The sequence below is a fragment of the Phyllostomus hastatus genome, unplaced genomic scaffold (genome assembly GCF_019186645.2).
Source record: "Phyllostomus hastatus isolate PE091 unplaced genomic scaffold, TTU_PhHast_1.1 phas_contig_36, whole genome shotgun sequence".
NCBI classification, from domain to species: domain Eukaryota; kingdom Metazoa; phylum Chordata; class Mammalia; order Chiroptera; family Phyllostomidae; genus Phyllostomus; species Phyllostomus hastatus.
In genome coordinates, this window is record NW_025333862.1 from 5,932,427 (window position 1) to 5,959,657 (window position 27,231).

The window sequence follows — 27,231 nt, forward strand, 5'->3', positions numbered from 1 at the left end:
CCCTGCATTTACAGGCAAGTGAACCGGAGCAAACGACTTCCGATCCAGTCCGTGCTGCTGCGGCTCCCGTTTGGGATTTGATTTGCGGCATCTTCGAGCCAGTGCAACAAAAAACCGCGAAGCACGCCCAACCCTCCCCCGGCACCCCGATAGGCACCCACTCCCTCCCGAGGACACAGCTGGGCGCGTCCACACCCCCGCACCCTCCACACCATGTTGTGCGGAAGGACTTGCACTCCCAGCTTGTGTCGTTGATGTCAGACCCCAGGCCAGCCTCCTGGCCCTGCAGTTCTCCCGGCTAATGCTGAGCCTGCTGCTCGGGCTCTAGCACAGGAACCAGCTGCCGCGCCCGGCCCCAGCACCCACCGGCTGCATGTGCCCACCGTAGCCGCCTGCCCAGCCCGCAGCCCGCGCTCCCTGGAGCGCTGGAGACCACCGCGGGAGCCCCTTCTGCCCTGGGGAGAAGCGGTCTTGGAGGTATTGATTTCGGTGGTTGGATTTTTCTCGTGGATCTATCAATTAACAATTCGAATTTGGAAGAAAGAAGGAAAACATGACGTCTCCAGCCAAATTCAAAAAGGATAAGGAGATCATAGCAGAGTACGATACTCAGGTCAAAGGTAAGGGCTGGGAAAAATAGCATTATGCATAGGCTTTTTGGACCATTGAGGCATGTATTTCCACCCTGATTTTCAGGAGATTCATTTCTTTGGGTGGAGAAGGTGGGGCTGGCTGACCTCAGAGGTGGTTTCATAGGTGGGTCTGAGCCTCTGAGGGACAGGCAGTGCCAGGGGCTACAGGCTCAGGAAAGGGATTTTCTGAGTCAGCTTTAGGGTTTGTTTCTGTAGGGCTGGCTATTATTTTGTCAGCCCTTTCCCCCAAGCTGGATAGGGTGGGGGGAGGGGCTGGAGGTTCTTGGTGAGAGAAAGGCGGCAATTTGCCTCTGGTTGTTTGAGTCAGGTTCCTTGAAGGACTACTGAAATCTGACAGGTGTTAGGGAATTTATTCCAGAGGTCGAAGAGTCCACACACAGAAAGGTAACCTTGAGAATATGTACCTTTTGGAGAGCCCTGGGAGAGATGGTTTTTTTTTTCTGATGCACTATATCCAGACAAGACATTTGTGGTGGCATTCAACACAAACTCTGTAGCTACTTTAGGTGAACCTTATGCCAGCTTGGTCTCTGGTTGCCCTGCATTCAGCCAGCCATCAGGGAACAGGGAGGATAAGGTCTCTCACACCCGGTCTCCGCCCTCACCTAAACGTGAATGGAGTTGGGATGTTAGGGTTGCTGGTTGATGCTGATTGTGGAGGATGGGAAGACATTATTGTTTAACCCTTCTGCATGGTCATTCTCTGATCCAGAATACATGCTTTTAACAACTCACTTACCTTTGCAAAAAATGTGAAGGGTAAAGCATAAATGTGGAGACGGAGAAACTAAAGGACCTGTCTTCACATCCAGTGGACTGCCTGACTTGGCATGTGAATCAAAGCCCCTTTCCAGGTAGCCTTTTTTTAAAACCAGCAGTTCTACTAGAAGGGGTTCCTGCCTGTTTAAGAGCCCCAGCATGTGTTTGTGCAAGGCCAATGACTGGGAAGAGTCATGTGGCTCTAGCCTCTTGAGACCTCCTCAGCTGGGGAGTGGGAGAGGTGGGTGGCCTTGACTGTTACACCACATGGTTGGAGCTCTGGGTTTTCCTTTGTTTCAGAGTACAGAGGGAGGGGCCCCTCCTTTCCCTGCACCAATGCTAGGAGACCTTTTTCTATCATAGAAGACTTGGGAAGGGCCATGTTACCCCTCTAATGATTATCTGGGGTAGGGGCAGAGTTAGAGTTTGAAATGGGCAGCTGTCTTATCTCTTAGAAGGTTGGAAGGTAGTTTGAAGTACCTATTGTGCCTGTGGGATCTTTTTAATGTCATTAGCTTGGTCAGTGCTGGAGGTGCCAGGGGACCTTTGATCCACTTGGCTGCAAATATTGGTGGGTTTCTTACAGAAGATGGGGAAGTTGACTGATTGATACCTTCAGTTGAATTGGGCTTGGGAGAGGTGTGGTTGTGAGTTATAATTGAGGTCTTGGCCTCTTGTCACTGTTCATAATCCAGGCCTGTTTTTGTAAATAATAGGCCACTACCTCCGTGTCCTGTCCAGATGCATTGCATTCTGCTCCTGGAAGCCCCCCCACCTCCCACTGCAGTTTTAACCAGATATGGCATTCTTCTTCTTCTTTTTCTTTTTTTAACACATCCTATTCTTAATTGTTGCTATAGGAAGTGTGAATAACTTTGACTTTCCCAGATTTCTCTACAGTAGCACGCCATTTGACTAAGTGCAAAATAATTTTACATGTTCCTTTTTTGGAAGGTTCAGGGACTAATACGTGTTAATAGGACTATATCTGCCAATTCCTTAATGGTGAAGGATTTCTCACGAGTGTCTCAAAATTAAACACTTTGTGTATTTACAAACACTGGTCATTGAGGTAGTTGGCTACTTGGGATTTCTCTTTCACCTTGCCACAGCACAGGGCTGTTTTGCTTTGCTCTGATATTTTCCCATTGACACTGTTCATAGATTGTATAGGTGGTTGAGTATGATGTCTTACTCAGAGAAGGTGCCCAATAAATGTTTATGAAACTGAATGGTTTAGACCCTCATTTTATAGCTGAGGAGAGTACAGAAATATTAAGAGTCTTGTTCAAGGTCATGCAGCTAGGCGGTGGAAGATCTGAAACTAGAAGCAGGTTACCCAATTCTTTATTCTATTCTGAACTCCCAATTCTTTATTCTGTTCTGTTCTATTCTATTCTATTCTATTCTATTCTATTCTATTCATGTTTATTATGAAACATTATCTGACCACAGTAGAGGGAAAAATTCCTTAGAAAGCTAAAATTTATCAGCGAATAATAGTAGTAATATGATAATAAAAGATTACATTTTGGGTGCCCATTATGTTCCAGCCTGCCCCAGGTGTTTTATAAGTATTGTCTTATTTAATTCTCATATCAACATAATTCTCATTTTGTATTTGTTGCATGAAGAAACAGGCTTAGGGAGGGTAGGAAGCCACCCCTCCCCCCCAAGGTCACATAGCAGATTGACTTCATTGCTTTATTCATCAACTATAGAGTGGCTTCTCTGTGTTCTGGGAGTGGTGATGTAGCAGTCAAAAAGACAAAATCCCCTTCCACTTGGAGCTTACATTTTAGAGCCCATGGTCTCTGCAAAAGAGCATAGACCTAGGAGACAAAGGACTTGGGTTGGGTTAGCTTTGCTCCTCCATTAGCTGGAAGCTCTTGTCAGAATTATGACTTTCACCTTTTTATGTGTTACCTGGGGTTCCTAGCATTGCTAGTCTTCTCTTACAGATGCCAAGATAACAAAGAAAATTGCTGTTTTGTTCTGGTGGTTAAGAGCACAATTTTTTTTTGAGTCTAAGGGATCCAGGTTTAAATCTCAGTTCTGCCACTTGTGTGCCTTTTCAACCTTGGGCCAGTTACGGGACTTGTTTGAGTCTCAGTTTCCTAATCTGGAAAATAATGTGCTTTTGCTAAGGTAGTTGTTAGGATTCTATGAGGTAGTACGTAAAAATCACTTAGCATAGTATCTGGCACTTGTAAGTGCTCAATGGTAGCACAGTCTGCTTCTCTGTTACCTAACCTTCCCTCTTGCTGACCTGTAAGGTTGTGTTGCCTATTCATTCCCAAAGTGCCAGCTGTTAAATGATAGGAAACAAATCTAGGAATGAAACTGAAGTTCTAGTAAATTTCTCCAGTAATAGTGAATGTATCTTGGACCAGTCACTTAAACCCTCTAGACCAGAGATTTTCAGCCTTTTTTATCCCATGGCATACATAAACTAAGTACTAAAATTTTGTGGCACACCAAAACATTTATTTATTTATTTTTGCTGATCTGACAAAAAGAATAGGTGTGATTTTGATTCATTCACACTGGACAGCTACTGTTGTGTTGGCTGTTGTCATTTTTTTATTTGACTGCTTAAGTAAGGGAAAAGGGATCAGTGACCCTGACTAAATAGTCAGGTATTGATTTAGGCTTTAAAAATTCTTGCAGCACACTGGTCGAAAATCGCTGCTATAGACCTGTGAAATGAACAGGTAAACTGTCTAATCACTGGCTGGTATTCTCTATGTGTCTGACCAGAGTCCTGGGTCCTGCTCTTCAGTCAGGTGGCTTGAATCAAGAGGACTCTAAATGGACTTTGTGGGTTCCTGTCTGTCCCTTGTTTTTTTTCCTCCCTTTAAACCACCTGCTTGCATGTGCCCTGGAGGACTTTTGAGGCTGCAGACTCAACCCTACGCCATGTGGTTTTATGAGGAGCTTTGACTGCTTTGTAGCTGCCTTCTTCAAAACCACCATTGTTTCTGGTTTGTGGGTGTTCAGATTCCTTCGAAAGTTCATGCTTCTCAATGTCTGACTTGACAGCAATAATATTCTTAGTGCTTATACATGGCTCTTTTCCATTTACAAAGCTCTTTCATATACATTAATCTCTGGAAATTCCTGACAACCCTGGTCAGATTCATGGTCATAACCTAAGGCCTCTTGGCCTCTACCCTGTTCGCTTCTTTTGGAATGGGTGCAGTGGAAGGTGGTAAGGTGCGTGGTTGCCAGAGGCGATCATCTGAGTGATATTTAGGTGGGTTCATATCACTGCATACAGTCCCAGCTATTGTCCTGTCTTTATTCAAGTCCCCTTTTCCTTTACTCTTTCCATGCCTTGAGTTTTTATAGTCCCCAGGAAAGCTTGAGATTGACAGTTTATTCAAGTATTCCAGGAGGAATCATCTGAAACAGAATGGCCCTGTGTGCTGAGCAGTCAGATTCTCTTTTTGCAGAACATTAGGGGTCTTGTCTTTTTTTTTTTTTTTTAAAGTGTCTAAGAAGAATGGTGGGTGTGCACCAGAGCTGAGAAGTGAAATTTTTTAATTTCCATCTGGAGCATTTTGATAGAAAAGCCTCAGGCCTTTGCCTGGAACAGTTTAACCCTTTCAGGACCTGTTCAGAGCAGGGGGTGAAATTTAAAACTCTAGACATATTGTGTGTGCACATGCATTTGGGAATGTGGATTGCTGGTGTTTAAACAACTTGTTCCCTTGGGAGGTCTCAGCAATTCTTCACTCATGCCAACAAAGGTCTTCTCTGAAGCTTTTTTCCTCCCAGCCCCCACTCCCCAAGGGAGCTTTAAATATAATCAGTTTGTGAAAAGCTGCAGTAAAATATCTCATTGGAATCCCCAAGCAGATGCTATCATTTTCCTGTGAGATGATTGAAGGCTCCTCTTCCTTTGCTCAGGGAAAATAGAACTCTGCAGTCAGGTGAACTCCTGGAAGAAAACGAAGCTCTTGGAAAAATTCAGGTCTTTTGTATCTCAGAGTTGAAGGACCCTGGAGGAAGGAGGTAGGCAAGGAGCTGGGGATGCTGTGTGCTGTACAAAGCAGCAATGATTAGAAACGGTGTTTTGAGGACACCGTTTCTAAAAAGTCCTCAGCTTTTCCAACTTTAGGTATTCTTTTGGAAAATGGGAATGGAACTGAAATTTCCTTTGGAGAAGTCCATCAGGTTGTTAGCTATGGCCAGCCACATTGACAAACACCACACAGGAGGAAAGCCTGGACAAGCCCTGATCATTTCTCTGCTCTGAAGTTTGCAGAATCTGACCTGGCCCTGATATGTAGAGTCCACACCCTTTAAAATCGGCAGGTGCCCAGCCCCTGACTCATAAACTCCCACTGTTCGTTCCAGATACATGTGGGCTGGCGTGGCACCTGTAAGGCACCTGTTCAGAAGACAGGTTTTCTTCATGGGGAAATGCTTACCTTATACTCTAGACCTCTGAGGGCTTTGTTAGGAAAATATAATGTCATGTTGCAAGGAAAAAGTCAGTATGTAGACTTCTAATAAAATTCAAGTGAATAATTTTAATCTGGTGTCAGCTATTGAATTGGCCTTTTGGGGAATCTGGGAAAGTTACTTCAGAAGTTGTTTGTTTCAAATATAAATAATGAGAGCACTTAAAAAGGTTTTATTCAAGTGACAAAAAGGACACCTTTATTGATTTCTACAATAATATGTAGGTGCTTTCGTGTCTCTCTAATTGTATTGAAAAAATATACCACATAAAATTTAGCATCTTAATCGTTCTTACATTCAGTGGCATTTAGTACATACACACAGTTTTCCAACTGTCACTACCAACTTTCATTTGGCAAAGTTGAAACTCTGTACCCATGGAACAATAACCCTCCACCACGACCCCCCCAGCCCCCCAGGCTCTATTTGACTACTTTAGGAACCTCATAAAAGTGGAGCCATACAGTATTTGTCTTTTTGTGACCAGCTAATTTCACTTACTATAAGATCTTCAAGGTTTATTCATGTAGCATTTATCAGAATTTCCTTTCTTTTTTTAAGACCGTTGCATATATAGAATACATTTTGTTTTTTCTTTCATTTGTCCGTGGACACCTGGGTTGCTTCCACCTTTTGGGAATTGCAAATAATGTTGTTATGAACATGGGTATATCCCTATTTTTAAAAAATGTCCTTTACATCAAAGTTTTATTAGCCTGCATATACATCTTTAATCACTTGTCATAAATTTTTAGAGCTGAGATTTAATATATGCATTCATATTTTTATTTTATGAATATGTATTTATGTTCATAATATGAGCATTATATGTTAATAATAATTTCATATTTTTAAACAATTTCATGAATTACTAATATTTTACTATATTTTTAAAAGCTTTATTAATGTTTAACTGACATAATAAACAGCTTATGTTTAAGGAATACATTTGATCAATTTTGACATGTTAAACACTCATGAAACTATCACAATCAAAATTTTCTTCATTATAATGTGTTAATTATAATATAATAACCACATTATAGAAATGACTTTAGCTTAAAAATAAGTAAAAGCTAGATATTATCAAATTTTAAAAAGTAATAAATAGTGATTCAAGCTACCCATGTTGATTCCTGGAAAATTTATTTAACCTTTGTGAATAAAGATAGTCTCCCTGGAAAGTTGGGTTCGTAATTATGTTGTAGTCATTACTATGTGTTTAGGAGGGAGGGCAATAGTATAAGTGGAGAAAGAAAAAAAGTCTTGGATGTGCTAGAATTTGACAGTATCTGTTTTCCCATAGGCCTGGCTTGAACCAGTCCCTAGGGTCTCATGCCTCTTTTGAAGGGGTCGTAAGTGAGCCAGATGCCGAAGGGAGGGGCTGGGGGCTCCCATGGGAGATCTCAGAATATTATGAATATAGTTTCTTTCCTTTGATGATTGGTTCCATATTACCTGCTGCACAGAGACCAACTTCTCAGGTGGATTTTAACTTGGTTCTCAATCTTGGCCTCAATTTTATCATTTTAACCATGTCTCTCTTTTTACTTTAAGAGGATCGGAGACCTATCTGAACTATTTGCCATTCTTTCAATTCATTTGTTGTACTATATTAGCTAACATTTTGCTGTTTGGGGCTTACTGTGTACTAGGCATTATACTAAATACGTTACACACTATAGATTAATTCCTAATCCCTATACCAACTCCAGGAGGAATTACTGCTATTATCCCATTTTTCTGATGAAGAAAGTGAGATATAGGAGATTCAGGGCTGCAGCTGGTGAGTAATGGTACAAGAATGAGAACGGCTGTCATCAGAGTCTGAATTCTAAGTGCTGTTCATGGACAGCACCACATCATACCCAGCGCCACATCTATACCTACTGAAATTCCACCATTCCAATAAAGCCAGGTTTTGTTTAGATGCCTTCCTTGGTCACTCTGACCAGAAATGACCCTTCTCTCTAGTTCACTCACACAGCACTATGGCATTGATCTTATACTGCCTTAAAATTTAAATGTTTGTCTGTCAGTCTTCTCCCTTCTACTGGACTTCTGGTAGGAGTGTTTTGAGGTTGTGTAATGCAATGCAAAGAACGTAACTTTGAAACCAGCCCTCAGGTGGAATCTTGTCAACATCACCTTCTTTCTCTATGGCCTGGCTCAAGTCACCCATCTTATCTTCCGTGCTTCATTTTCTGTGACGTGAGTAAGACCTGCCTTGCCGGTTTATTGCAAACACATAAAATGCTAGTTCAGTGTAGGGCAAATATTAAATGGTAAGTAAGTAGCTTATATTATGGGAGTTTCTTCAGAGAGGAGACATGTCTACAACAGTATTGTAGCCTAATTAGTGGCTCTTAGTAAATAAATACTGGCTGTAATGATGAATGCATAAATGAATGATCTGTGCTACTACAAATGTTTTTAGAAATAGTTTCTTAATTTGATCTTGATAATATATCTTGGGCAAAGCCCCAAAGTGATTTTTTTGGAAGAAACAAATTTACTTTAAGGTCATAGCATAAAAGGCTTTATACCCATTACTTACTACTTATCCTGCTCACATTTTATAATATCATAAAGTATGGTACTGCCTCTAGTTTCCTTACCATGTTTTGTTGTTTCATGCTTCATGCTTTTTCGTGCTGCGTCTTCTCTTTGCAGTGGGTTCTTTTCCTTGAACCTAGAAAACACTTATTCATCCTTTAAAGTCCAGTTTAGGTGCTACCACCCATCTCCATGAAGTCTTCTCTGCCTATCCCTACTCTCCACACAGTGACCCTGTGCAGGATTCCTCAGCATCCCCCCTTGCTTTCTGCACCAGGTTAATGCATGCACCCTCAGCATCTCCTCAGCAGTGTCCTTGCGCTTACTTATATTATTGCACTCATCACATTACATTGTAATCTTTTCATTTACATCTCTTTGTTTACAACTTACTGAGCCATCTTGGAGACAGACCTGTCATTTCCATGTGTCCAGCTTCTGACACATAGTAAGTACTAAAATGCTTATAAATTGAATATAAATGCTTTCTGAGTTGAAGTTGGATGTGACAGTGCCTTGATGCCATGCTCCTGCATTCCTTCCCTACTCCAATGAGAAGGCTTCTCCTTATGTTGATTTGATTTGGAATTTAAAGTGGATCAAACATTGTGAATAGTGTCACTGTGCAAGGACAGGTACAAACTATATAGCATGTGGAGGCTCCCCAGTGGGAGGTGTTTTTCCTTATTTACTCTCCCACTGCCTCTTTAGAATCCCCTAAAGCTGTAATTGAGTTGATCAAATTCCTTCAATTATGTCTCTCTCCTTGGAAACCAAGAAAAAAATTAACTCTGAAATTTCAAAGAGTTAAAACAAAAGTAAGGTTTCCTATAATTGAAAAACACATTTTACATTTGTCCTGGATTTATTTATCATTTTAAACAGCTATTTGAAGTGTAAAAGTTGAGAACGTTTTAAGTCTTTTTTGTCCAGCAGTTAAAACAGAGTTGAACTGGAAAAGGAACTGTTGTCAGCATGGGTTTGGAGAAAGCTCCTGCCTCGTCAGAAGCAGCTGCATGCTCCATGGTAAATGGGAGGAAGTGTTCAAAGGGACAAACAGGAAAACTCTTCCTCCTTGTTTTTCAAGTCATTTGGTATTAAGTAGCCTTGACTCCATTTCAGCATTGTGTGTGAGTGTTCTGAAATTGAAATATATATTTGTTAGGAAGGAAAAATAGCTGGGAAGTATACCTCTGTGGGTATTTTAGAATGCCTACAGAGAGTGTGTTAGGCAGAAAGCAGTCTTTTTTTGTGTTTTTTTTAACTTTTCTTTTACAAATGCACCAATTTGTGGGCAGGGGCCCTGTGAAAACTGGGAAAATTGGGACCTTGTCTTTGCTATCTGAACCCAGATTCTGCTTTTCAAATCATAGACAGCATGGTGGGCAGGGGCTGAGTGCTTCTCCCAGGGTGACAGCCGTGGATGGCTGGGTGGCCGGGCTCCACAGGAAGACAAAGCACAGAAAACAAAGGGATTCGAGCATGTGCTGGCCACGACATGTCATGCTATGAGCTTTAAGAAATACATCCTGTTTCTATATAGTTAACAAGTATTTCTTCAAACATTTAAACCCCTTAGAGATCTGTTCCCTTTTCCCACTAGTCTTTTTCTTGTATGTATGTGTATGTGTGTGTGTGTATACAGAGTGACACAGTAGGTTTATAGTTGTGACTACTCGAAACACAGACTTTATTCTTGTATTGTTATTCATTAACTATTGTATTATTTTCCATACAAACAATTGTAAACTTACTTTTGCCCTACGCTTTATGTATGTATTTATTGTCGGTTGGGTATTTGGCCAGGTCTTGTCAGATGAGTAAGCTGCTTGTTAGGGTGGGTTCTTGACTGAGGTACCTATTTTGGAGCAATATTTTTGCTCCAAATTGAACTGCAGGGTTCTACACAGATAGAATGGCTCCAAAGGAGAGAGCGCTGGATTTGGAGGCAGAAAGCTCGGGTTCTAATTTGGCTTTGCCATTTACAGTTGTGATTTGGCAAGAGGGGGGTATAACTCAGCTCGTCTATAAAATGGGGACAATTCTTAGTCCTGGCTAATAAGGATGATCATGATGGCTAGTATTTACTAGGTGTTCCTTAAGTCTAAGCTCTGCTTTAAACACTTTACATATAACTTGTGGATCTCCCAATAGCCCTGTGAGGTAGCTACTACTGTAATGCCAATTTTACAGGGGAGGCACAGGAAGGTTAAACAACTTACTCCAACACACATGGCTAGTAAGTGATAAAGATGGAGTATGAGTCCAGGCTGACTTAACACTGTTAATCTCAAATGAAAGAATATATTTCAGAGTCCTTTGTAACTATAAAATGCTATATACATTAGGCTGATCGTTTTCATTTCCTATTAGCTTGATGCATAAAGAAATTAATACAGTGTTTTAAATGCCTTCCTGGTACATACCTACTTGACCTGTCTAGGCCTTGATTTTTTCATCTAGGAGCTTAGGGGTTAAATCAAAAAATTTACAAGGTCCTCCCAGTTTTCGTGGTTTATGAGTTTTGCTCATTGAAAATACTGAAGATGACAATGTTGCACCTATTGAAAATGACATTTGTTTCCCTAGTAAGCAGGCGCACTTGTAAGTATTATACAAAATATGTTGTATTCTCTGAAGGACACACTCCCCAGTCTCAGGGCTTGCCATGTCCGTGTGACTGCTGCACACTTCCAGAGGGTGGCCCCAGGGGTAGCAGATTGGCAGCTGTCCTGGAGAGAGTTGAAATGAAACTTGGTTAGTGTCACTGATCACCATAGGAAGAGGTGCATCACAGTTAGAAAAATCAAGGGGAGGTATAGTTACTTGATGGGCCTAGAATTGGATATGTGACTCGATTACTAGGGACAATTCAGTGCTTTAATCAAGATATATGAAGTCTGTCCAGAAGGTATTCAGCCATGTAATATGAAAAATAGAGACATTTATTGAAGAAGATATAAGAGATATTATACATAGGATAATGGTGACTCAGTCCCCTTCAAAGTAGGCATCTTGGGACCTCACACAGTTCTCCCAAGTCACCATCAGCTGCCCGTTTGTTGTATTCCTGAATCTCATCGACAGCCTGATCTCTCTAACCTTTCAAAGGTGATTTTAGTTGTGGGAAAAGCCAGAAGTTGCAGAACACCAAATCTTGGCTGTGGGGGGCTGAGTTACCTGGGTGATTTGATGTTTCACCAAAAAACTCTGCATGAGACGTGATGCATGAGCAGGCGTACTGGTTATTGTGATGAGGCTGCCAATCACCAGGTGCCCATAGCTGCAGCTTTCTGAATCATCTGAATAGTTTCCATGGAAAAATGTTTAAGCTTAACGCAAAATTTGATGCAGATTTATAGCTCTACTTGCTCAGTCACTTTGAGTGCAATGGCCACACAGTACACATGCTCACTCAGCAGCATCTACTGCCCTCACTTACTAGTACAGTGAAGTCCTCACTGCTCACGCATGTGCATTTTAGTCCACTCTCCTTGGTTGCCGGTTTACATTGGTGTTGCGCAAACTGTTCTTGTCATATTAGCAATGGCTTGGATTTTTCAGGACAGACCTCATATATATGTTAAACTTTGGATTTGCAGTAAGCTCAGAGACCTACAAATGTGGAAATTCTCTGCTGTTACTGGTGTGTATGGTTTTCCTCCTCCATTTTTGTGGTTCAGAGGTGAAACTTGTGTATCTTGTGGTATAATAAACATTTATGTTGTTGTGTGCAGTACTTGAATTCAAAAGAAAAAGGAAGTTGGGTGATAGAAGTGGAAAGCTTTAATCTCTGACAGCTGGACAAACTTAGGGGGAGGTGGTATGGATGTGGGACCCGTGTAGAGTTCATCTGGACATCTGGGCTGTAGGGGAAGTGTCTTCAGGCTCTCCTAGGGTGAAGGATGGCCTCTTGCCTCTTAAACTCCTCTTCATATGTTAGGTCCTTTGTCAGCTCGGGGATTTCTTTTGTGGATTGTTGATGTGGTATGCTGTAATCCAGAGTTGAAATGTGTTCACATTTTTTTTTTCACCTAATGAATAGCCTAGGTAACAGTCTGTTGTTTTAAAATGAGTGCTATTAATAATAATGACAGCTCATATTTTTATCATTACAGCATTTAAAAAATGTCATTCATAGGGAGAGAGGGAGGAGGCCTGTAGGGTAATGGAGAACTAGCTATATAATGTTATACAATTCTTCCACCTTTTTACATATTTTGAGGGAAAAATAGAAGTTAGAGAAGAAATATCGAAGGTTCTTCCTGCTGTTCTCTCCTACCCCTGGTTTATGGTTTCACCTTTAAATGTATTAGTAGGCTTTGTGTTTTAAACTTCCTTGGAGTCAATGGTGTTTTATCTCTTGATCTCTTATTTATTCAGTGATTTGTGGTGATGTAAGTTATCTCAACTCTTTGCTGTCAGCAATTTGAAACGAAACACTGAAGCACTTTGGGTAGATGATATCTGTTGCTTTGATTAATGAGGTTCTTGATCTGGAGATTTCTCAGGCCAGTAATAACACAATTTTAAAATACCTAGTGCTCCTTAAAACTCCAGTAGCGCTCCCACTGTAAAAGCTCGAAACCAGTTGGTGCCAGTTATTTCCTTCTGAGTCAATGTGTGCTGAGCTTTCTTTGGCTCTTTGGCCAGGGAGCAGGACTGCCAGTCCAGAAATGCCAGATCTTCTAGATTCAGCATCAAAAAGAGTTAATCATTATCTAGGCAAAACCAGAAACTTCTCAAGTTTTTAACCTGTTGCCTCAAATCTCCTCACTCCTCCTAGAAGAAAAGGCACTTGTGGGTTCTTGCGGGCATGTGCGTGTGCGTACACACATGCGCACACACTGTTACAAAACTTAATGTAAAACGATCTCATGTTTATGAGAGTTGGAATTACTTGGGTGGGATCCTTGTGTTCAGCAGGCTCAGTGGGCATGATGTGAAAGCAGGGTTATTTGGCCTGTGGAGACTGCAGATAAGAGAGTGATATGTAATTGAGTAAGAATTTGAAAAATTATCCGATAAAATGAGGCGCAGCAAAGCACCCGCGTGTTCTTTTTTTCCCCTTTCCCTTCCCCTCCCTCCCTCCCTTCTTTCCTTCCATCCTTCCTTCCTTCCTCCCTTCCTTCCTTCCCTCCTTCTTTCTTTTTTAATGCTGGAAGACTGTTTGGAGGAGTGAGGAGCTAGCATTGTTTTCAGAGTGTGGGAATCCCCTCCCCACCCCAGGAGCCACATGTTTGCCCAGGCAGACAGTGTGAAGTTTTTGAGAGACCCTGACAGATCAGTTAGTACATTCTTCTGTGCAACAGTTCCCTCTGCCCCAGGTAATTCCTCAGTCTAATCATTTTAGGAAAAGGGCTGTCAACTATCCTTTAAAATCTGTTCCAGAGGAGTATGCTATAACCTACCTTTATATCTTGTTCCAGGGACCCAAACTATAACTGGTCAATTCCTTCATTTGCAGAGCTTAAAATAGGATAAAAAAAGGAGGCCTGACGAATTGAACTCATGTTTTTGCTGCTTTTGCCACATCCTCTGTACAGGTCTTTGCTTCACTTGGGTTTTCAGTGGCTCAGGGAAGGAGGAGGTAATTGATGAGACTTTCAGGGTATGGGCTCATGGCTGCTGGGGTATTCCTCATCCTAGTTCACTCCCCTCCTCACTTCCACCAGTGTTGAGACACTTCATATTGAAAAAGAAAATCATGAGCTAATTTCCACCCATCACCCTTTTATTTACCACTTCTATGTGCTTCTTATTGGGCTAGACAGTGGGCAAATAGAGCTAAGTAACAGCCTGTTCAGAAGGATGAACAGATTATATAAGTACAGGGGAGGACCACCGCAGAGGGGAGTAGAAGGTCCAATAGATGAGAGAATAATTTGACAATGTTGATGAGGCTGGTTGTGGAGGGAGAGTGGAGGAAGGTGTGACTGCCCACTGGCATTTATAGAGCACCTGGAAATCCGTGAAGTGTCTTTTTCATGTGTTATCTCATTCAGAATGGTACTACAACAGGGCAGGGTGATTTCAGGCCTTTTAAAAAATATTTTATTTGAGATAATTATATATTCACAGTCAGTCATTATAAGAAATAATACAGAGAGATTGCAAAAATCATTACTTAATTTCCCTCAATGATTAATATCTTATAAAACTACAGTACAGTGTCACAAGCAGGACATTGACATGGATACAGCCAAAATACTGAACAGTGCCATCCCTACAGGGATCCCTCATGTTGCCCTTTAAGTCTTTGTCCCCCCACTTCACCCACTTATCTCACCTTAGTCCTTCACTCCTGCAATAGTTCTCCATATCTACAATCTTGTCATTTCAAGAATATTACCTAAATGGAATCACATAGTATATAGCCTTTTAGGATTGGCTTTTTTTTTTTTTTTACTCAGCATAATTCTCTGGAGATTCATCCAGGTTTGTGTTTATTACTAGTTTGTTCCTTTTTGTTGCTGAATAGTATTCCATGGTATGGATGTACCACAGTTTGTTGACCATTTACCCATCAAAGGACAGCTGGGTTGTTTCCAGTTTTTGGCTATTATGGATAAAGCTGCTCTGAATATTCATGTACAGATTTTTATGTGAACAAGGGTTTTTAAAAAAGTGGAGTTAAATTTTTTTTAATGGAAAGATTGTGGATTAGAAGGTTGAAAATCTAGGTTTTGCTTCTCATTAGGAAGTGATGTCTTCTGCCTACATTCCAGGGTGGTTGTATAAATAAACTGAGATAATATATGGTAACAGATTTTATAAATGCTAATAAAATATAAACATGTGTAAGTAGGACAAGACAATGTTTCACTGTGTTCTGTCCTTCAAGCTCTGGAAGAATATGAGGTATAATCTAGACTTGCAACCTAAAGACATCTCTTTTAGGTTGTCTATTATTATTATTATCATCATTATTATAATAATTGATGTGTTGGTGTTTCTTGTATATTCTGGTTACTCATCCTTTGTCGATAATATAGGATGCAAATACCTTCTTCTAGGGTTGGCTTATCTTTTTACTCTTTATTGGATTCTTTGATGTATATGAAATTTTAAATTTTAATACATCAAATCCATCTAGCTTTTCCTTTATTGTTTGTACTTATTTAAATACACACACACACACACACAAGATGGCTTTTTCTATCCCAAAATCGTAAGGATATTCTCCTGTGATTTTCTTCTAAAATTTTGCTTCTCACATATCTGCCTAGAATAACTGAGGAATTTATTTTTATAAATGGTGTGAGGTAGGGATTTAGCTTTATTTTATATTCCATATTGCTAACCATTTGTTGTAGTTGCACTGATTGAGGGGGTCCAGCTCCCCCACCCTATCTGTTGATTCGTATTGTCACATTTGCACGTGTCAGGTTTCCCGTTCCCACATGTCTGTGGGCAGGATGGCCTCTCCAGCATGCTGCAGGGGTGTTAACTGCATACATGGGATGGGTGTCACCTGGGATGTGTGTTGGGCCGTTGGTGGCGAGGTGAATGTTCCCCTGATGAGGTGGGTGGCACTAGGCTGTCGCCCAGCTCCAACCAGAGCAGCTGTGCTTTTGTGTTTACTACATTGGGTGTCCACCTACCATGTTACTTGAAGAACTTACCCTTGAAATTTTTTTATAGGTTTAAAAATGACAGATTTTTAAAAATTTTAGAATATTTTCAGAGAAAACTGGGAGTCTTGTCTCTAGTCTTTAGTTGGACTTGAAAAATAGAAAAGAGTAAGCCATGCTAAAGTCAGGACCTAGCAGTGAGTGGGGAGTGTGTTTGTTAAAGTTAAGTAAATACATTATTTTGTGATTGTCAGTGGTTCCAAATATACCACCTATGCCATGAATAATTATGTAGGTTCCATAGAATATTTAGAGTTGTCTAGAGTCTAGTCTGTCTCCTCTGATCCTGTGAACCAGTGGAGAAAAGCAGCCAACATATACAAAAAGTAAGAGAAAAAATTCAACCCACAGCAATACAAGGAATGACATCAGCTGGAGGTTGACTGAAAATGAGCAGTGTTGATAAGAACTCGAGGAATTCAGAGATGGGAGAGGTGTGGGCCAGAATGAATAAGACCTTGACTTAACAGAGTAGGACTTGGCTGAGTGTAGGAGCAAAGAACAGAGGCCGTGTGTGCACTTTCCTCAGTGGTGTTCCCACAGCCCCCACGGTGCTTACCACTCCTGCATCACTTCCTACACTGTAATACAATGGTGGTCTTATCCACCTTCACCTCCCCCATGTCCCTTCCCCCAGATGCACAGTCCCTTCCAGAAAGGCGCTTGTGAGTTCTTTGAGGGTGGTGGGCAGCCTTTCATTTCAACGTTCACAGCATCAAGCACCCTGTTTACATTTGGTCAGTACCCAGTAAACGTTTGCTGAGTGAGTGGACCCTGGCTGGAGAGGCGGAGTCAGAGACAGAGGCGGGAGATCACACTGGATGGTTTTTGATGATCTTGAAGGTCAGCCAGAGTTGGGCTCTGCTGAGGCAGTGGAGAACAATGGAGGCAGTCTGAGCTGAAGAGTGACGTGATGAAGTCACGCTTCAGAGAGACTCTCTCGTTGCTCCAGGCTGGGAAATGAGGCCTGCTCCTGCCCTCACTAGTCTGTGCCAGGCCCTGAGGTGCGTGCTACAAATATGTTGCTAAATGTGACCAATTCTTAGAGCCACCAATGAGGGAAGTGTGGTTCTCCATTTACTGAACTAGAAACCTGTGCTCAGACAGATGATCCAAGGTGACAGGCGACCTGTGGTAAGAGTGGTGACGGAGGCCTACATCTGTTTGATTCCAAAGCCTGGTTGTCCTTTTACCCTTGATACCATGCTTTACCACAGAGCAGTCAAGAGACGTTACTAGGGTGGGAAGATGAACTGCCGAGTTGGGTGTGGGAGCCAGGGGCCAGGTCACAGTCAGGAATGCCTGAGGTTTCCAGCTTGGCAGGCAGGGAGAACCATGGAGGCAATAGCAGAAGTAGACATAGGGAAGGCAGAAGGAGATACAGCACTTGATGAGAGAGAGAATGAATGTTATTTTGGACATCCTCAGTTTGAGGTGACAGTTCCATTCAAGGAGGAATTACATCTGGCAAGTGACAGTGACATCCCTTCCTCACTTCTCCAACCCCACTTTCATTAAATCTGTCGTTTGCCTTTCTTCTAAATGGGGGATATTTCAGAGAAATGGAAATAGATGATACATTGTGTATATGCCAAATACCTGACCTCATTTGCAGCTTCTTTGCATTTCAGTTTGAGAGGTGTTCTCTCTTGAAGACTTAATGTTTGTGTTTGGAATTGGTAGCATTTTCTCTCCCCACACCCTGTAGGGGATGAGCATGGCTAAGCTAAGAGAGGGAACACTTGAGTTCTGAGCTGCTCTGCTCTCCTCTGATAAGCCTGTCTCCTGCTCTGAGATTCTGTTGGAGGCCACTTCTTGAGAGCATCAGACTGTGGATTACAGAAAAGGCAGGTCAGGCCCTCCCCAAGGCCTAACCTGAACTCTCCTGGTTAACAAAGAGCTGGCTGGCTCAAGAACAAGTTCTGTGTGGGAGAGGCTGAGTTCAGCAAAACATGACTGGGTGGTGCTGGTGCTGTTTCGAGGTGTGGAGGTAGGAGTGCCTAATCACCTTCATTTGAATAATTTGAGGATGGTGAGATCTGTGATTGAGGGCTTGATTAGAGATTGTGATGTGGGATTTGTTGAGAGGGGATCAGGCTAAGGCTGTTTCTAGGAAAAATATATTTTAGACATTGGCACTTGAACCAAGTCTTTGGAGGTGATATGTGCCAGTCTGTCAAAAGTCAAAAGACTTTGACTTTTTAGTGTTTTTTCTGTTTAAGCAGAATGGTCTATTTACTTCTTATCCAACGTGTTGGGTCCAAGGAGACTATAGGAATTACTATCCTCCTCCTTTTACTTTCTTTCTGAGTAACAAAGATCACCCATAGTTGTGGTAGGAATTTTAAGCAGCAATTTGGAAGGAAAAAAACACCCAACTGGAGGTCAGCAGGCTTATGGACTAGTCCCAGCTCTGACCCTTCTCATTAACTGCATGGCCCTGGGTAAATCACTAACCTCTCCTGGCCTCAGCCTCTTAGGTATAAAACGAACAAATAATCCCTGTAAGTAGGGGTTGCTGTGTTGATTAACTGATATGATGCTTGTGCATCTGTTTTGTAAATTATACAGTCCAACAAATACAAATTAAGATTTTACTTGCTGCAACAGAGGAAGGTGGACAGTCTCTTGGAATTTGTTTTAATGAGTTTTGACCTATATAACATTGACATAAGGGTGTTAGAGTGAATCACCGGTTGCTTTCTGGGCCATACTTGAAATGACATGCCATGTTATGGTGAACCCCTTTTGCACCACCCCAAGTTCAGGTTGCTCTTACACAATTTGGGCGAGATTTATACACACACACACATTCTTCCCCCTTGGAAACAGAACAGTGACCTGGGCAGGGTAGACACCAGAGAAGTGACTTAGCTGGCAAATATGTGATTAATAACATAGATTTGGCCTGAGTATTAGTGTGGGCCTCTGTATATTGGATGGCTAAATGATAGATAAATAGCAAGTGTGCCAAGTAGAACATGTTGGGGGACCTATTGGGATTTGTTTATGCTTGAAGCGTACTGTGCCAATGCTGTGGTCATATTTAACTAAATAAATTCATATCAGTTGTGTGATTTTGTACTTATTTATTTATGCATCTTTCTCACCTCCTGAACTGTGAACTCTTCGAAGGCAGGAACTCTGTCTGTTTATGTTTGTTTTTTTGGTATCTAGTGTGCTGCTTGGCACATGGTAAATGTTTTTTGGGTTATTGGATGAATGCATGAATGAAACTCTTTGCACTCTTACTCTGTTAGAGGGCTTTTTGTAGAAGGTGTAGATGTGATTATTTGTATTGTCACCTGTGAATTTTATAGTTGACTTCTCCACTGTAGACCCTCACTGTGAGGGGAGACCATAATATTTATGTGTAGCTGGATTATGGCTGCTGATGCCTGCTCCTTCGAGCTGCCTAGGCTTGGTGGCACAGTGATGAGGGCTAACTCAGCACTGTTCCCTATGGTGTCTGATGGAATAGTGCCCTCCCTCAGCCTCTGTCCCTCTTTGCCTTCCGTCAAGGCTTGCAACTCAAACTCAGTTAATTCTACCCTGGGCAGTCCTTCTTACACACATTTTTCTTCTTCATCACACTTCCTCCTTCTCTTCTCTTTTCCAGTGCTTACCCAGTTATCAAGGAGATCTCTTTAAACCCAAACCAAACACTCTTTTCCAACAAACCTTAATCATGGCAGATGAACTTGGAAAGCACTGGTGACAAGCCTGAAAGGAGGCAGGGCCCCTCCACAGGCTCTCAGTGAAATAAAGGCAGTAAAGCACCAGGGCTGTCAATGCTGGGAGCTTCAGAAAGTGCCCCAAAGCCTCTTTTGAATCACTGAAAGTTTCTATTTACCTCCTCATTTTTCTCAAATGAAATTCCTTTCTCGGGTACTAGTCTTAAACAACAGAGCAAAAGAAAACACTCCGTACCTGTTTCTTACTGAGCTTTAAACTGATGGAAGAATGGGATTTGGAGTCACAAGGCCAACGTTGGACTCCTGTTACCACGTAGTTAGCTATGTGACTTTGAAGGAGTTTCCAGGCTCTCTGTGCTTCAGTTTCCTCACCTGTTGAAAATATTACCAGGTAAAACTACAAGTGCACAGTGTCATGGTGAAGTGTACGTGTGTATATTGAAGAACTCTTTGAGGCTAACAAAACACCATATATGTGTCAGATCTAGAAGTGTTACCAGTTTTCTATATCATGTTTCATTTGCACATACTTGATATTTCAATTTTATTATGGGCTAAGTTGATTTTCTGTCAGCCTGAGAACCGAAGCACCATAGCATAGCTTTTATGGTAAAATGTGTTTGAACTTCGATGACTTACAAGTATTCTCATTATGCTCATTACGCAACATACTCCATTGGTGAATTAATTGAGGGCTGTTCCTAGATTGTTAGGTATGGATGACAGGAACTCTATTTTATTTATTTTCTTTTTAAAAAAGATTTTATTCATTTATTTTTAGAGAGGGGAAGGGAAGGAGGAAGAGAGAGAGAGAAACATCAGTGTGTGGTTGCCTCTCACATACCCCCAGTTGGGGACCTAGTCCACAACCCAAGCATGTGCTCTGACTGGGATTCACACTGGCAACCCTTTGGTTCGCAGTCCAACACTATCCACTGAGCTACACCAGCCAGGGCAGGAACTCTATTTTATACTTCTTTTGTATCTGCCACTGGTATTGACATAGTGACTATAGTGCTGGGTGTTTAACAGGTGTTTGAAAAGCCATCTTAACCATAACCTGGAATTATTCTTATTTATCAGCAATTTAAGTGTCTTGACTTACTGTTAAAATGACTGATTTATTTTGGAGCTGAGAGTGGGAAATTGGAGGACCTTCTTATATATCTATTTTGGTGTTGCAAACTCCAAAGTTAGGTAAATTTGGATAAAGAAAATAAAATCTGTTTGCAAAAATGTACAAAAGTATGGCATGTGTCTGTCATTTCCTTAGCAAAGTGATTCTACTGGGGTTCTTTTTTTTTTCTTTCTTTTTAAGGTGATTTTTCTTGTAAACTAGCTAAGGGGATCATTGCTAACATCTTACCTTGTTGGGGGTGTTTTAGAAAATGAGAACCAAAAAAAAAAAGAAAAAGAAAAAAAAAAGAAAATGAGAACCTATAAGCATGGAGCTTATTAATCTGCTTAAAACCAGTTTTCCTTCAAATAGATGATCTTAGTGTTGACCATTGTACTTTATAGGAAACAACTCAAGTTTAGTCCTGTCCTCAGTAAGCAGTTGAAAGGTAGGATTGACATTAGGCAGAAGCCAGCTGTTCATGGAGCAGTAGTATAAAACAACAAAGGAAGACTGTTGAATACTCTGCTTAGGGGAGTTTAAAAAGGAATCAGATACACCTTTTTTTTCAGAAGGGCGTGAGTTGGGGGGTGCTTCTGAGTGGAGGCAGAAGGCTAGACCATAGGATCTTCCAGTCTTAGTTCTATTTTGGAAGCGTCCTAACTTTGTGCCAAGGTTGTGTAATTGCATTCCCCACTGTTGAATGTGTTCTTGGTTTGATTTGGTTTCACTGCTCTTAGGTCCCTTTTGTCTTATCTTGCAAGCCTATCACTGTGAATACTTAAATCATTAACAACTCATTAAAACTCTTCTGCCTATTTCCATTTTCCAACAAGCTGACAGCTGGGTGGGGTAGGAACCTGTGCAGGCCTGTTTGACTGACTCACGCCTGAGCACCTGAGCAGCTCCTCGCATTTTGGCTGTCAAAAGACCACTGAATAAATAGACTGGTTGAAATAGAAGAGCTGAACACTGTAGATCCTTAAAAAGCAAAACTGGGTGCCTGCAGGAAACAGAAGCTTAATCAAGTATGGCTCTATTCAACCTGAAGGACCCTTCAATAATTAACACCTTGACTGTCTTTTGATGCAACATCTTTTCCCCCTTTCAGAGACTGTATTGGTATTTTTCCCTTCTTTCAGGATTTCTGTAGCTTCTTTCTTTCAGAGATTCAAAGTGCTTTTAGTTCTTTTACCTCATTTATTCTCTGTAGGGACAGGACTTAAGGTGTTGATGGAGATGAAGTGGTGTGTCACTTACTGGGCTGTGGAATCAATATTCCACAGGCAGTCATAGTGGGAATTATTTTAGTTACCTGTTGCCTAGTTTATGGATAGATAGATACATATTCACATGCATAAGTACATATGTGTATATACATATATGTACATACATATATATATTTTACCTTATTTCAAACAAAATGGGTGACAATGTCACAGTTTAGCAGCTCCTGAAACAGAATTTTAATTATTAGTAATTTTCTGTATTTTAAATATGCCCTCATGCTTCAGAAGGAAGGAAAGGAAAGGAAAAATAATGCTTCATTGCAGTTATGCACTTATGCTTCAGACAGGAAAGGAAAGGGAAAGAAGAAAGAAAAGAAAAAAGAAAGGGCTTTAACTTGAGTTGTTGAACTTTAGTAAGATGATCAGTTACCACTTAGATTGAGAAAAAGATATTCAATCAAAATGTTTCTGCTACATTGGCATGCTTTGTAATGGAAATGAAAATGACAGCATGTTTTTGTCAGTTTAAATGAATAGGTTTCCTTCAGATCAGTGGTGGTGTGGTATTATAGGTATCTTAGTCTATGAGTGCTTATGATTTACTATGGAAATGCCTGGTGGAGGCACTTATCTCACCTCAGTGTCTTACAGATGTATTTCCCTGTTGCTAAACTGTGTGCCAGTGTGGACATCTCTTGTGAGTACAGGTGTGACCCAGCACACTGTTTTTGGTGGGGCCTACCAGAGTGCCTTACCTTGTCTTTAAAGACATTCAGTTCAGTTTGTTTTTTAAAAATTCATTCATTCATGTACTCAACATGTACTGCATGACCTCTGTGTATCAGGCTGTGGTCTGGTACTACAGTTAGAGTGATGAACAAGACAGAGCAACTCTCTGTTTTCATGGAGCTGTAATCTTATTGGGAGAAATACACACTAAATAAATGGATCAATTAACAGGGTAATTTGAGGTAATCAGGTTCTGAAGGAAATAGAAATGAGATGGTGTACTCGAGAATGGCTGCCAGGGGCTGGGAAGGGGAGCTTACCTAACCCATGTCTGGTCAGGGAAGGCCTCTGGGAGATGACATCTAAGATGACCCATTGATAAGAAGGAGGCTGCCAAGGGAAGATCTGGGGGCAGAGGGAGCAGCAGGTGCCAAGATCTGAAGGTGGATGGAGCTGTGTATTTTTGAGTAACAGAGAGAAGGTATGTGGGACCAGAAGGTAGAGGTTAGAGATCAAGTGGGAGAGGATTAAGGAGTAAGTGGAACAGGCAAATAGGCAGGTAGGGTCAGAGCACTCCGAGCCTGGAGAGTATGAGCCTAGAGTCAGGTCAGGGTATGCATTTGATTCCCAATGCCTAGGAAGGGACTGGAGGGCAGTAAGCAGGGGAGTGACACATCTGTTTTTTCTGTTTGTTTTTTTTTAAAGATTTATTTTTTAGAGAGGGAAGGGAGGGAGAAAGAGAGAGAGGGAAACATCAATGTGCGGTTGCTGGGGGCTGTGGCCTGCAACCCAGGCATGTGCCCTTACTGGGGATTGAACCTGCGACACTTTGGTTTGCAGCCTGTGCTCAATCCACTGAGCTATGCCAGCCAGGTTTTTGTTTGTTTTTTTTTTTTTTAGGGTTCTTGCTGCTTGCTGTGCGGAATAGATGTTAGATAAAAAGTGGAAGGAAGGGTACTGGTTACAAGACTCTTGCAGTAGTCAAGTAAGAGGTGATGGTGACTTTGACTAGGTAAAAGTGAATCAGTGCAAGGCTTGTTTTCTCTCTCCACCAGGTGAAACCAAAATGAGTGTTATTTTTAAGATAAGACTTTAAAAGGAGCGTTTGCATGGAAGAGTGGCAGGAGTCTGTGTGGGGCTCTGATTAATGTTTGTGCAAGATGTTTAATGCACCTTTCCACAGGACAGTGCTGCTCCTGACAGCATAGGCTCTCTATAGGGTGATGAGGCAAGCTTGCAGGTGAGACCTGCAATGCTGCAGACCCACTTGAATTTCTTGGTGAGCCCGTTGAACTTAGTCTGGAAGTATTTCAAGCTTTAGTTCTCCATTTGCCTAAGGCAGGGTAGAAAACCATCTATTGGGTGATATGTGAGGGCTGTTGTCAAGGTTTCCTGTGGGGGGTGGGCTGAAGACATCTCTTCCACTATTAGACCCCTTCCCTCATCTTACTCAAAAAGTACTATTTATTTATACTTTAGTGTGAGATTCCATTTGTTTTCTGTAAGAGATAAGGGACTAAGACTATTAAATGCCGATTTAGGGAGAAAGAGAATATTAGGGGAAAGTGACTGTGGATTATATGTGGGCTTGACTAGAAGGTTGAAGCACCTGCAGATGAACTGGTTAACAGTTTTGCTTAGCCTTGAACTCTTGCTCTCTCAGAAAATTAGTTTCTTAATTTTAAAATGAAGGAGTTGGCTTAGATCATCTCAGCCCCCTCTAGCTAATATTAGCTGAGTAGGTTTGTACCTAACTGCCTGGGATCCCATGGTTTCCCTCTTTTTGTTCTTCAAAAGGAGATCTGGTATTTTCTTTCTCTTTCCTCTCCCTGAAAGAGTTCTCTGGGGCAACATGTAAAATTCTGTCTCACTGATTTCCCCAGGAAGGGAGGAATACATAGTTTCAGAATGGTACCTGCCATGTGTCTGCGTTCTGGTCAGGCGGACTGTGCTCAGTGGCTCTGCTCCATGTTGGGGAGCTTATCTCTGGGAGGCAGAAGGACCTGCGTGCCCACAGTAAGTGACATTTACACAGAGATGAGGCGGGCAAGCAGATTGTCCCAGCAAGCAGAAAGAGTACTCAGGTTGAGGTTTTCCAGAGGAAAGATATTTGAACCATCAGCAATTAAATAGAATAGAATTTCCTTCCACGCCTTAAAACCATCAGGAAATATAGCAAGGGAGGTCCCAAGTGTTGTGGAACAAACATAATTACAGTTACCTCATATTTGTTTAGCATTTTGTGCTTTGAAATTAGTTCACATATATGATCTCATATAACCTTAAAAATCCTGGTAGGTAAGCAGGGCAGAAATTGTTAACCCCATTTAACAGATGGGAACGGTGAAGCATTTAGGTAGGTTAAGTGATTTGTCCAAGGTTACATAGTTAACAAGGGCAGAGTCAGAATTTAGAATGCAGATTTTTAAAATTTTTAAAACAAGTTTATTGAGATGTAATTTATATACTATAAGATGCACCCATTTTAAACTTACATAATTCAGTGAATTTTGATAAGTGTACACATTTGTGTAACCACAGCCATAGTCAATATATTGAATATTTCTGTATCCTCCAAAGTTCCCTCATGCTCCTTTGCATTAATTAATCTCTATTCCTGCCCCAAATCTTTTGATGTCTAATTATTCAGTGCTCTTTTTACTATCCCACACTCAGATTTGACAGCCTTTTCAGCTCTATCCTTCTGGGGAGAACACTGGCTGGCAGCCAGCCAGCCTCATCCTGTTGAGTTATGACAGTGAATAGGAAGCTAGTGGGTTGGTTACTCCACTGTTAGTTCCTTCCTTCCCTTCTTTTACCAGCTCCAGGCTGTAGAAAGATAATGTGGGTTCTCCTTCCCAGGAGAGCTTGAAAAACAGGACACCCACTCACTTGCCTGAACTGGCTTCCCTGTAGTCTGCAAGGGGCTGGAGGAGGTGATGGAGGTGGAGGAGACCTCTAGAGGATGCCCTGCTTCTGATAGTCTGCTCAGTCTCTTCCTTAGAAACCAGCTCTGTTGCTCAGTTGCAGTTCCCCAAGGCCTTAAGTAGCCCAAATTCCATATCTGATGGATGAGTCCCAAAGGTGTTGAAGATCCCAGCTCTGAAAAATGAGCAAGCCCTGGATTTCATAGCTATGTAGGGCAGTTCCTGGATAGAAGCTTCCCTTAGCACCTGAGTTAGGTTCTCAGTAGAGATACTTCCCAATATGCTATTGCCCAGCCCTGGATTTTGACCTGAGTGTTTGGCACCTGGGTGGCATCCAGCAAGAAAGGGAGAGGGCCTGTCCCCTTTCATAGCCCAGCAAAAAGGAGATGGTGCCCTAGCTGAGGCCTTTGAGTGGCCATGGGATATAATCCAGAATGTTTTTCAAGATGACATTGCTTCCATTTGGATACCCAGTTTGGGGCCAACCTGTTGCTATTAGTGATGATAATAATCTCTTTTATTTGCTTTGGGCTGTGTGAGTTTACAGGGTCCTTTTATATCCATCATCTCCTTGTTCTTCTCAGTAAGTCTGGTATCTTCTGTTAGGGTAAAAGCCCCATCTCATCTGACCTAGGACAGCTGCAAGGACAGAACAGACTCAGATTTCTCCTCTGTAAAGTCTCATCTGAAATTGCAGAGATTACAATGTTGATTTTCTTCTAGTTATCTCTGCAAATTTCTCTGGCTTTGCTGAAGTGGGGAAAGTCACCAGGCTACATGCTTGAGCTTCAGGTTTCTCCATAGCTGGCAGCCCCAGCTACAAAAAAAAAATAAAAATAAAATGAATAAAAAAATTTTTTTAAAGAATGAGCCTCAGGCACTGGTTTTGCCTTATATTTCTTTATGTCTGTCTCTTAACAGCTGGTGACCATCCCTCGCCTCTATCTTTAATTTGCTACCTACCTGTCAGCTCAGTGAGTCCCTGGTGTTGATTCATTGACTAGCCCATCCTCTTTCCTCTTGTGGGGCCTCTTGCACTATAGGGACTTAGGAAACAGTGGGCTTCCTGTGTTTTGTCTACCAGTAAAGCTGGGGTACCCAGAGGCGCATGTGACAAGGCCATGTGGCTGGCTCCTGTGTTCTGTGGGAAGATACAGTGTTAGGAACAAAGACTTAGTTGAAAGCCACAAGTGTGTACATATGAAGTGGTTGCACAGAGATGGAGTCAAAGGGCTCTTCATGTCTGCAGAGAGGGGCAAATCTAGTTTTGCAGAGATTACAGGCCCTAGCAATGCTTCCCTTGCATTTCTCATTGGAATTAGGTTTCTAAAGGTCCATAAAGGTTTCATTCCTGTTCATACCCCAAGAGAGCTTTCCATAGCAGTGAAAGAGATGCAGAAAGTAGGTAGGATTACAAATGGCCCAGGAGAGTTGCAAAGAAAACAAACAAACAAAAAAGAGC

General features: G+C 41.6%; 1 protein-coding gene across 10 annotated transcripts in view; it reads left to right on the forward strand.

Annotated features, from left to right (window-relative positions):
• The window catches only part of SRGAP2 (SLIT-ROBO Rho GTPase activating protein 2), a 243,238-nt gene that overhangs the window by 1,942 nt on the left and 214,065 nt on the right, over nt 1-27,231 (forward strand). For all 10 annotated transcript variants that reach the window (XM_045841327.1, XM_045841328.1, XM_045841330.1 and 7 more), the window contains exon 2: nt 15-620. In XM_045841327.1, the coding sequence (XP_045697283.1) occupies nt 554-620 (67 nt within the window). In that variant the 5' untranslated portion in view covers nt 15-553. The remainder of the gene's footprint in view (nt 1-14; nt 621-27,231) is intronic.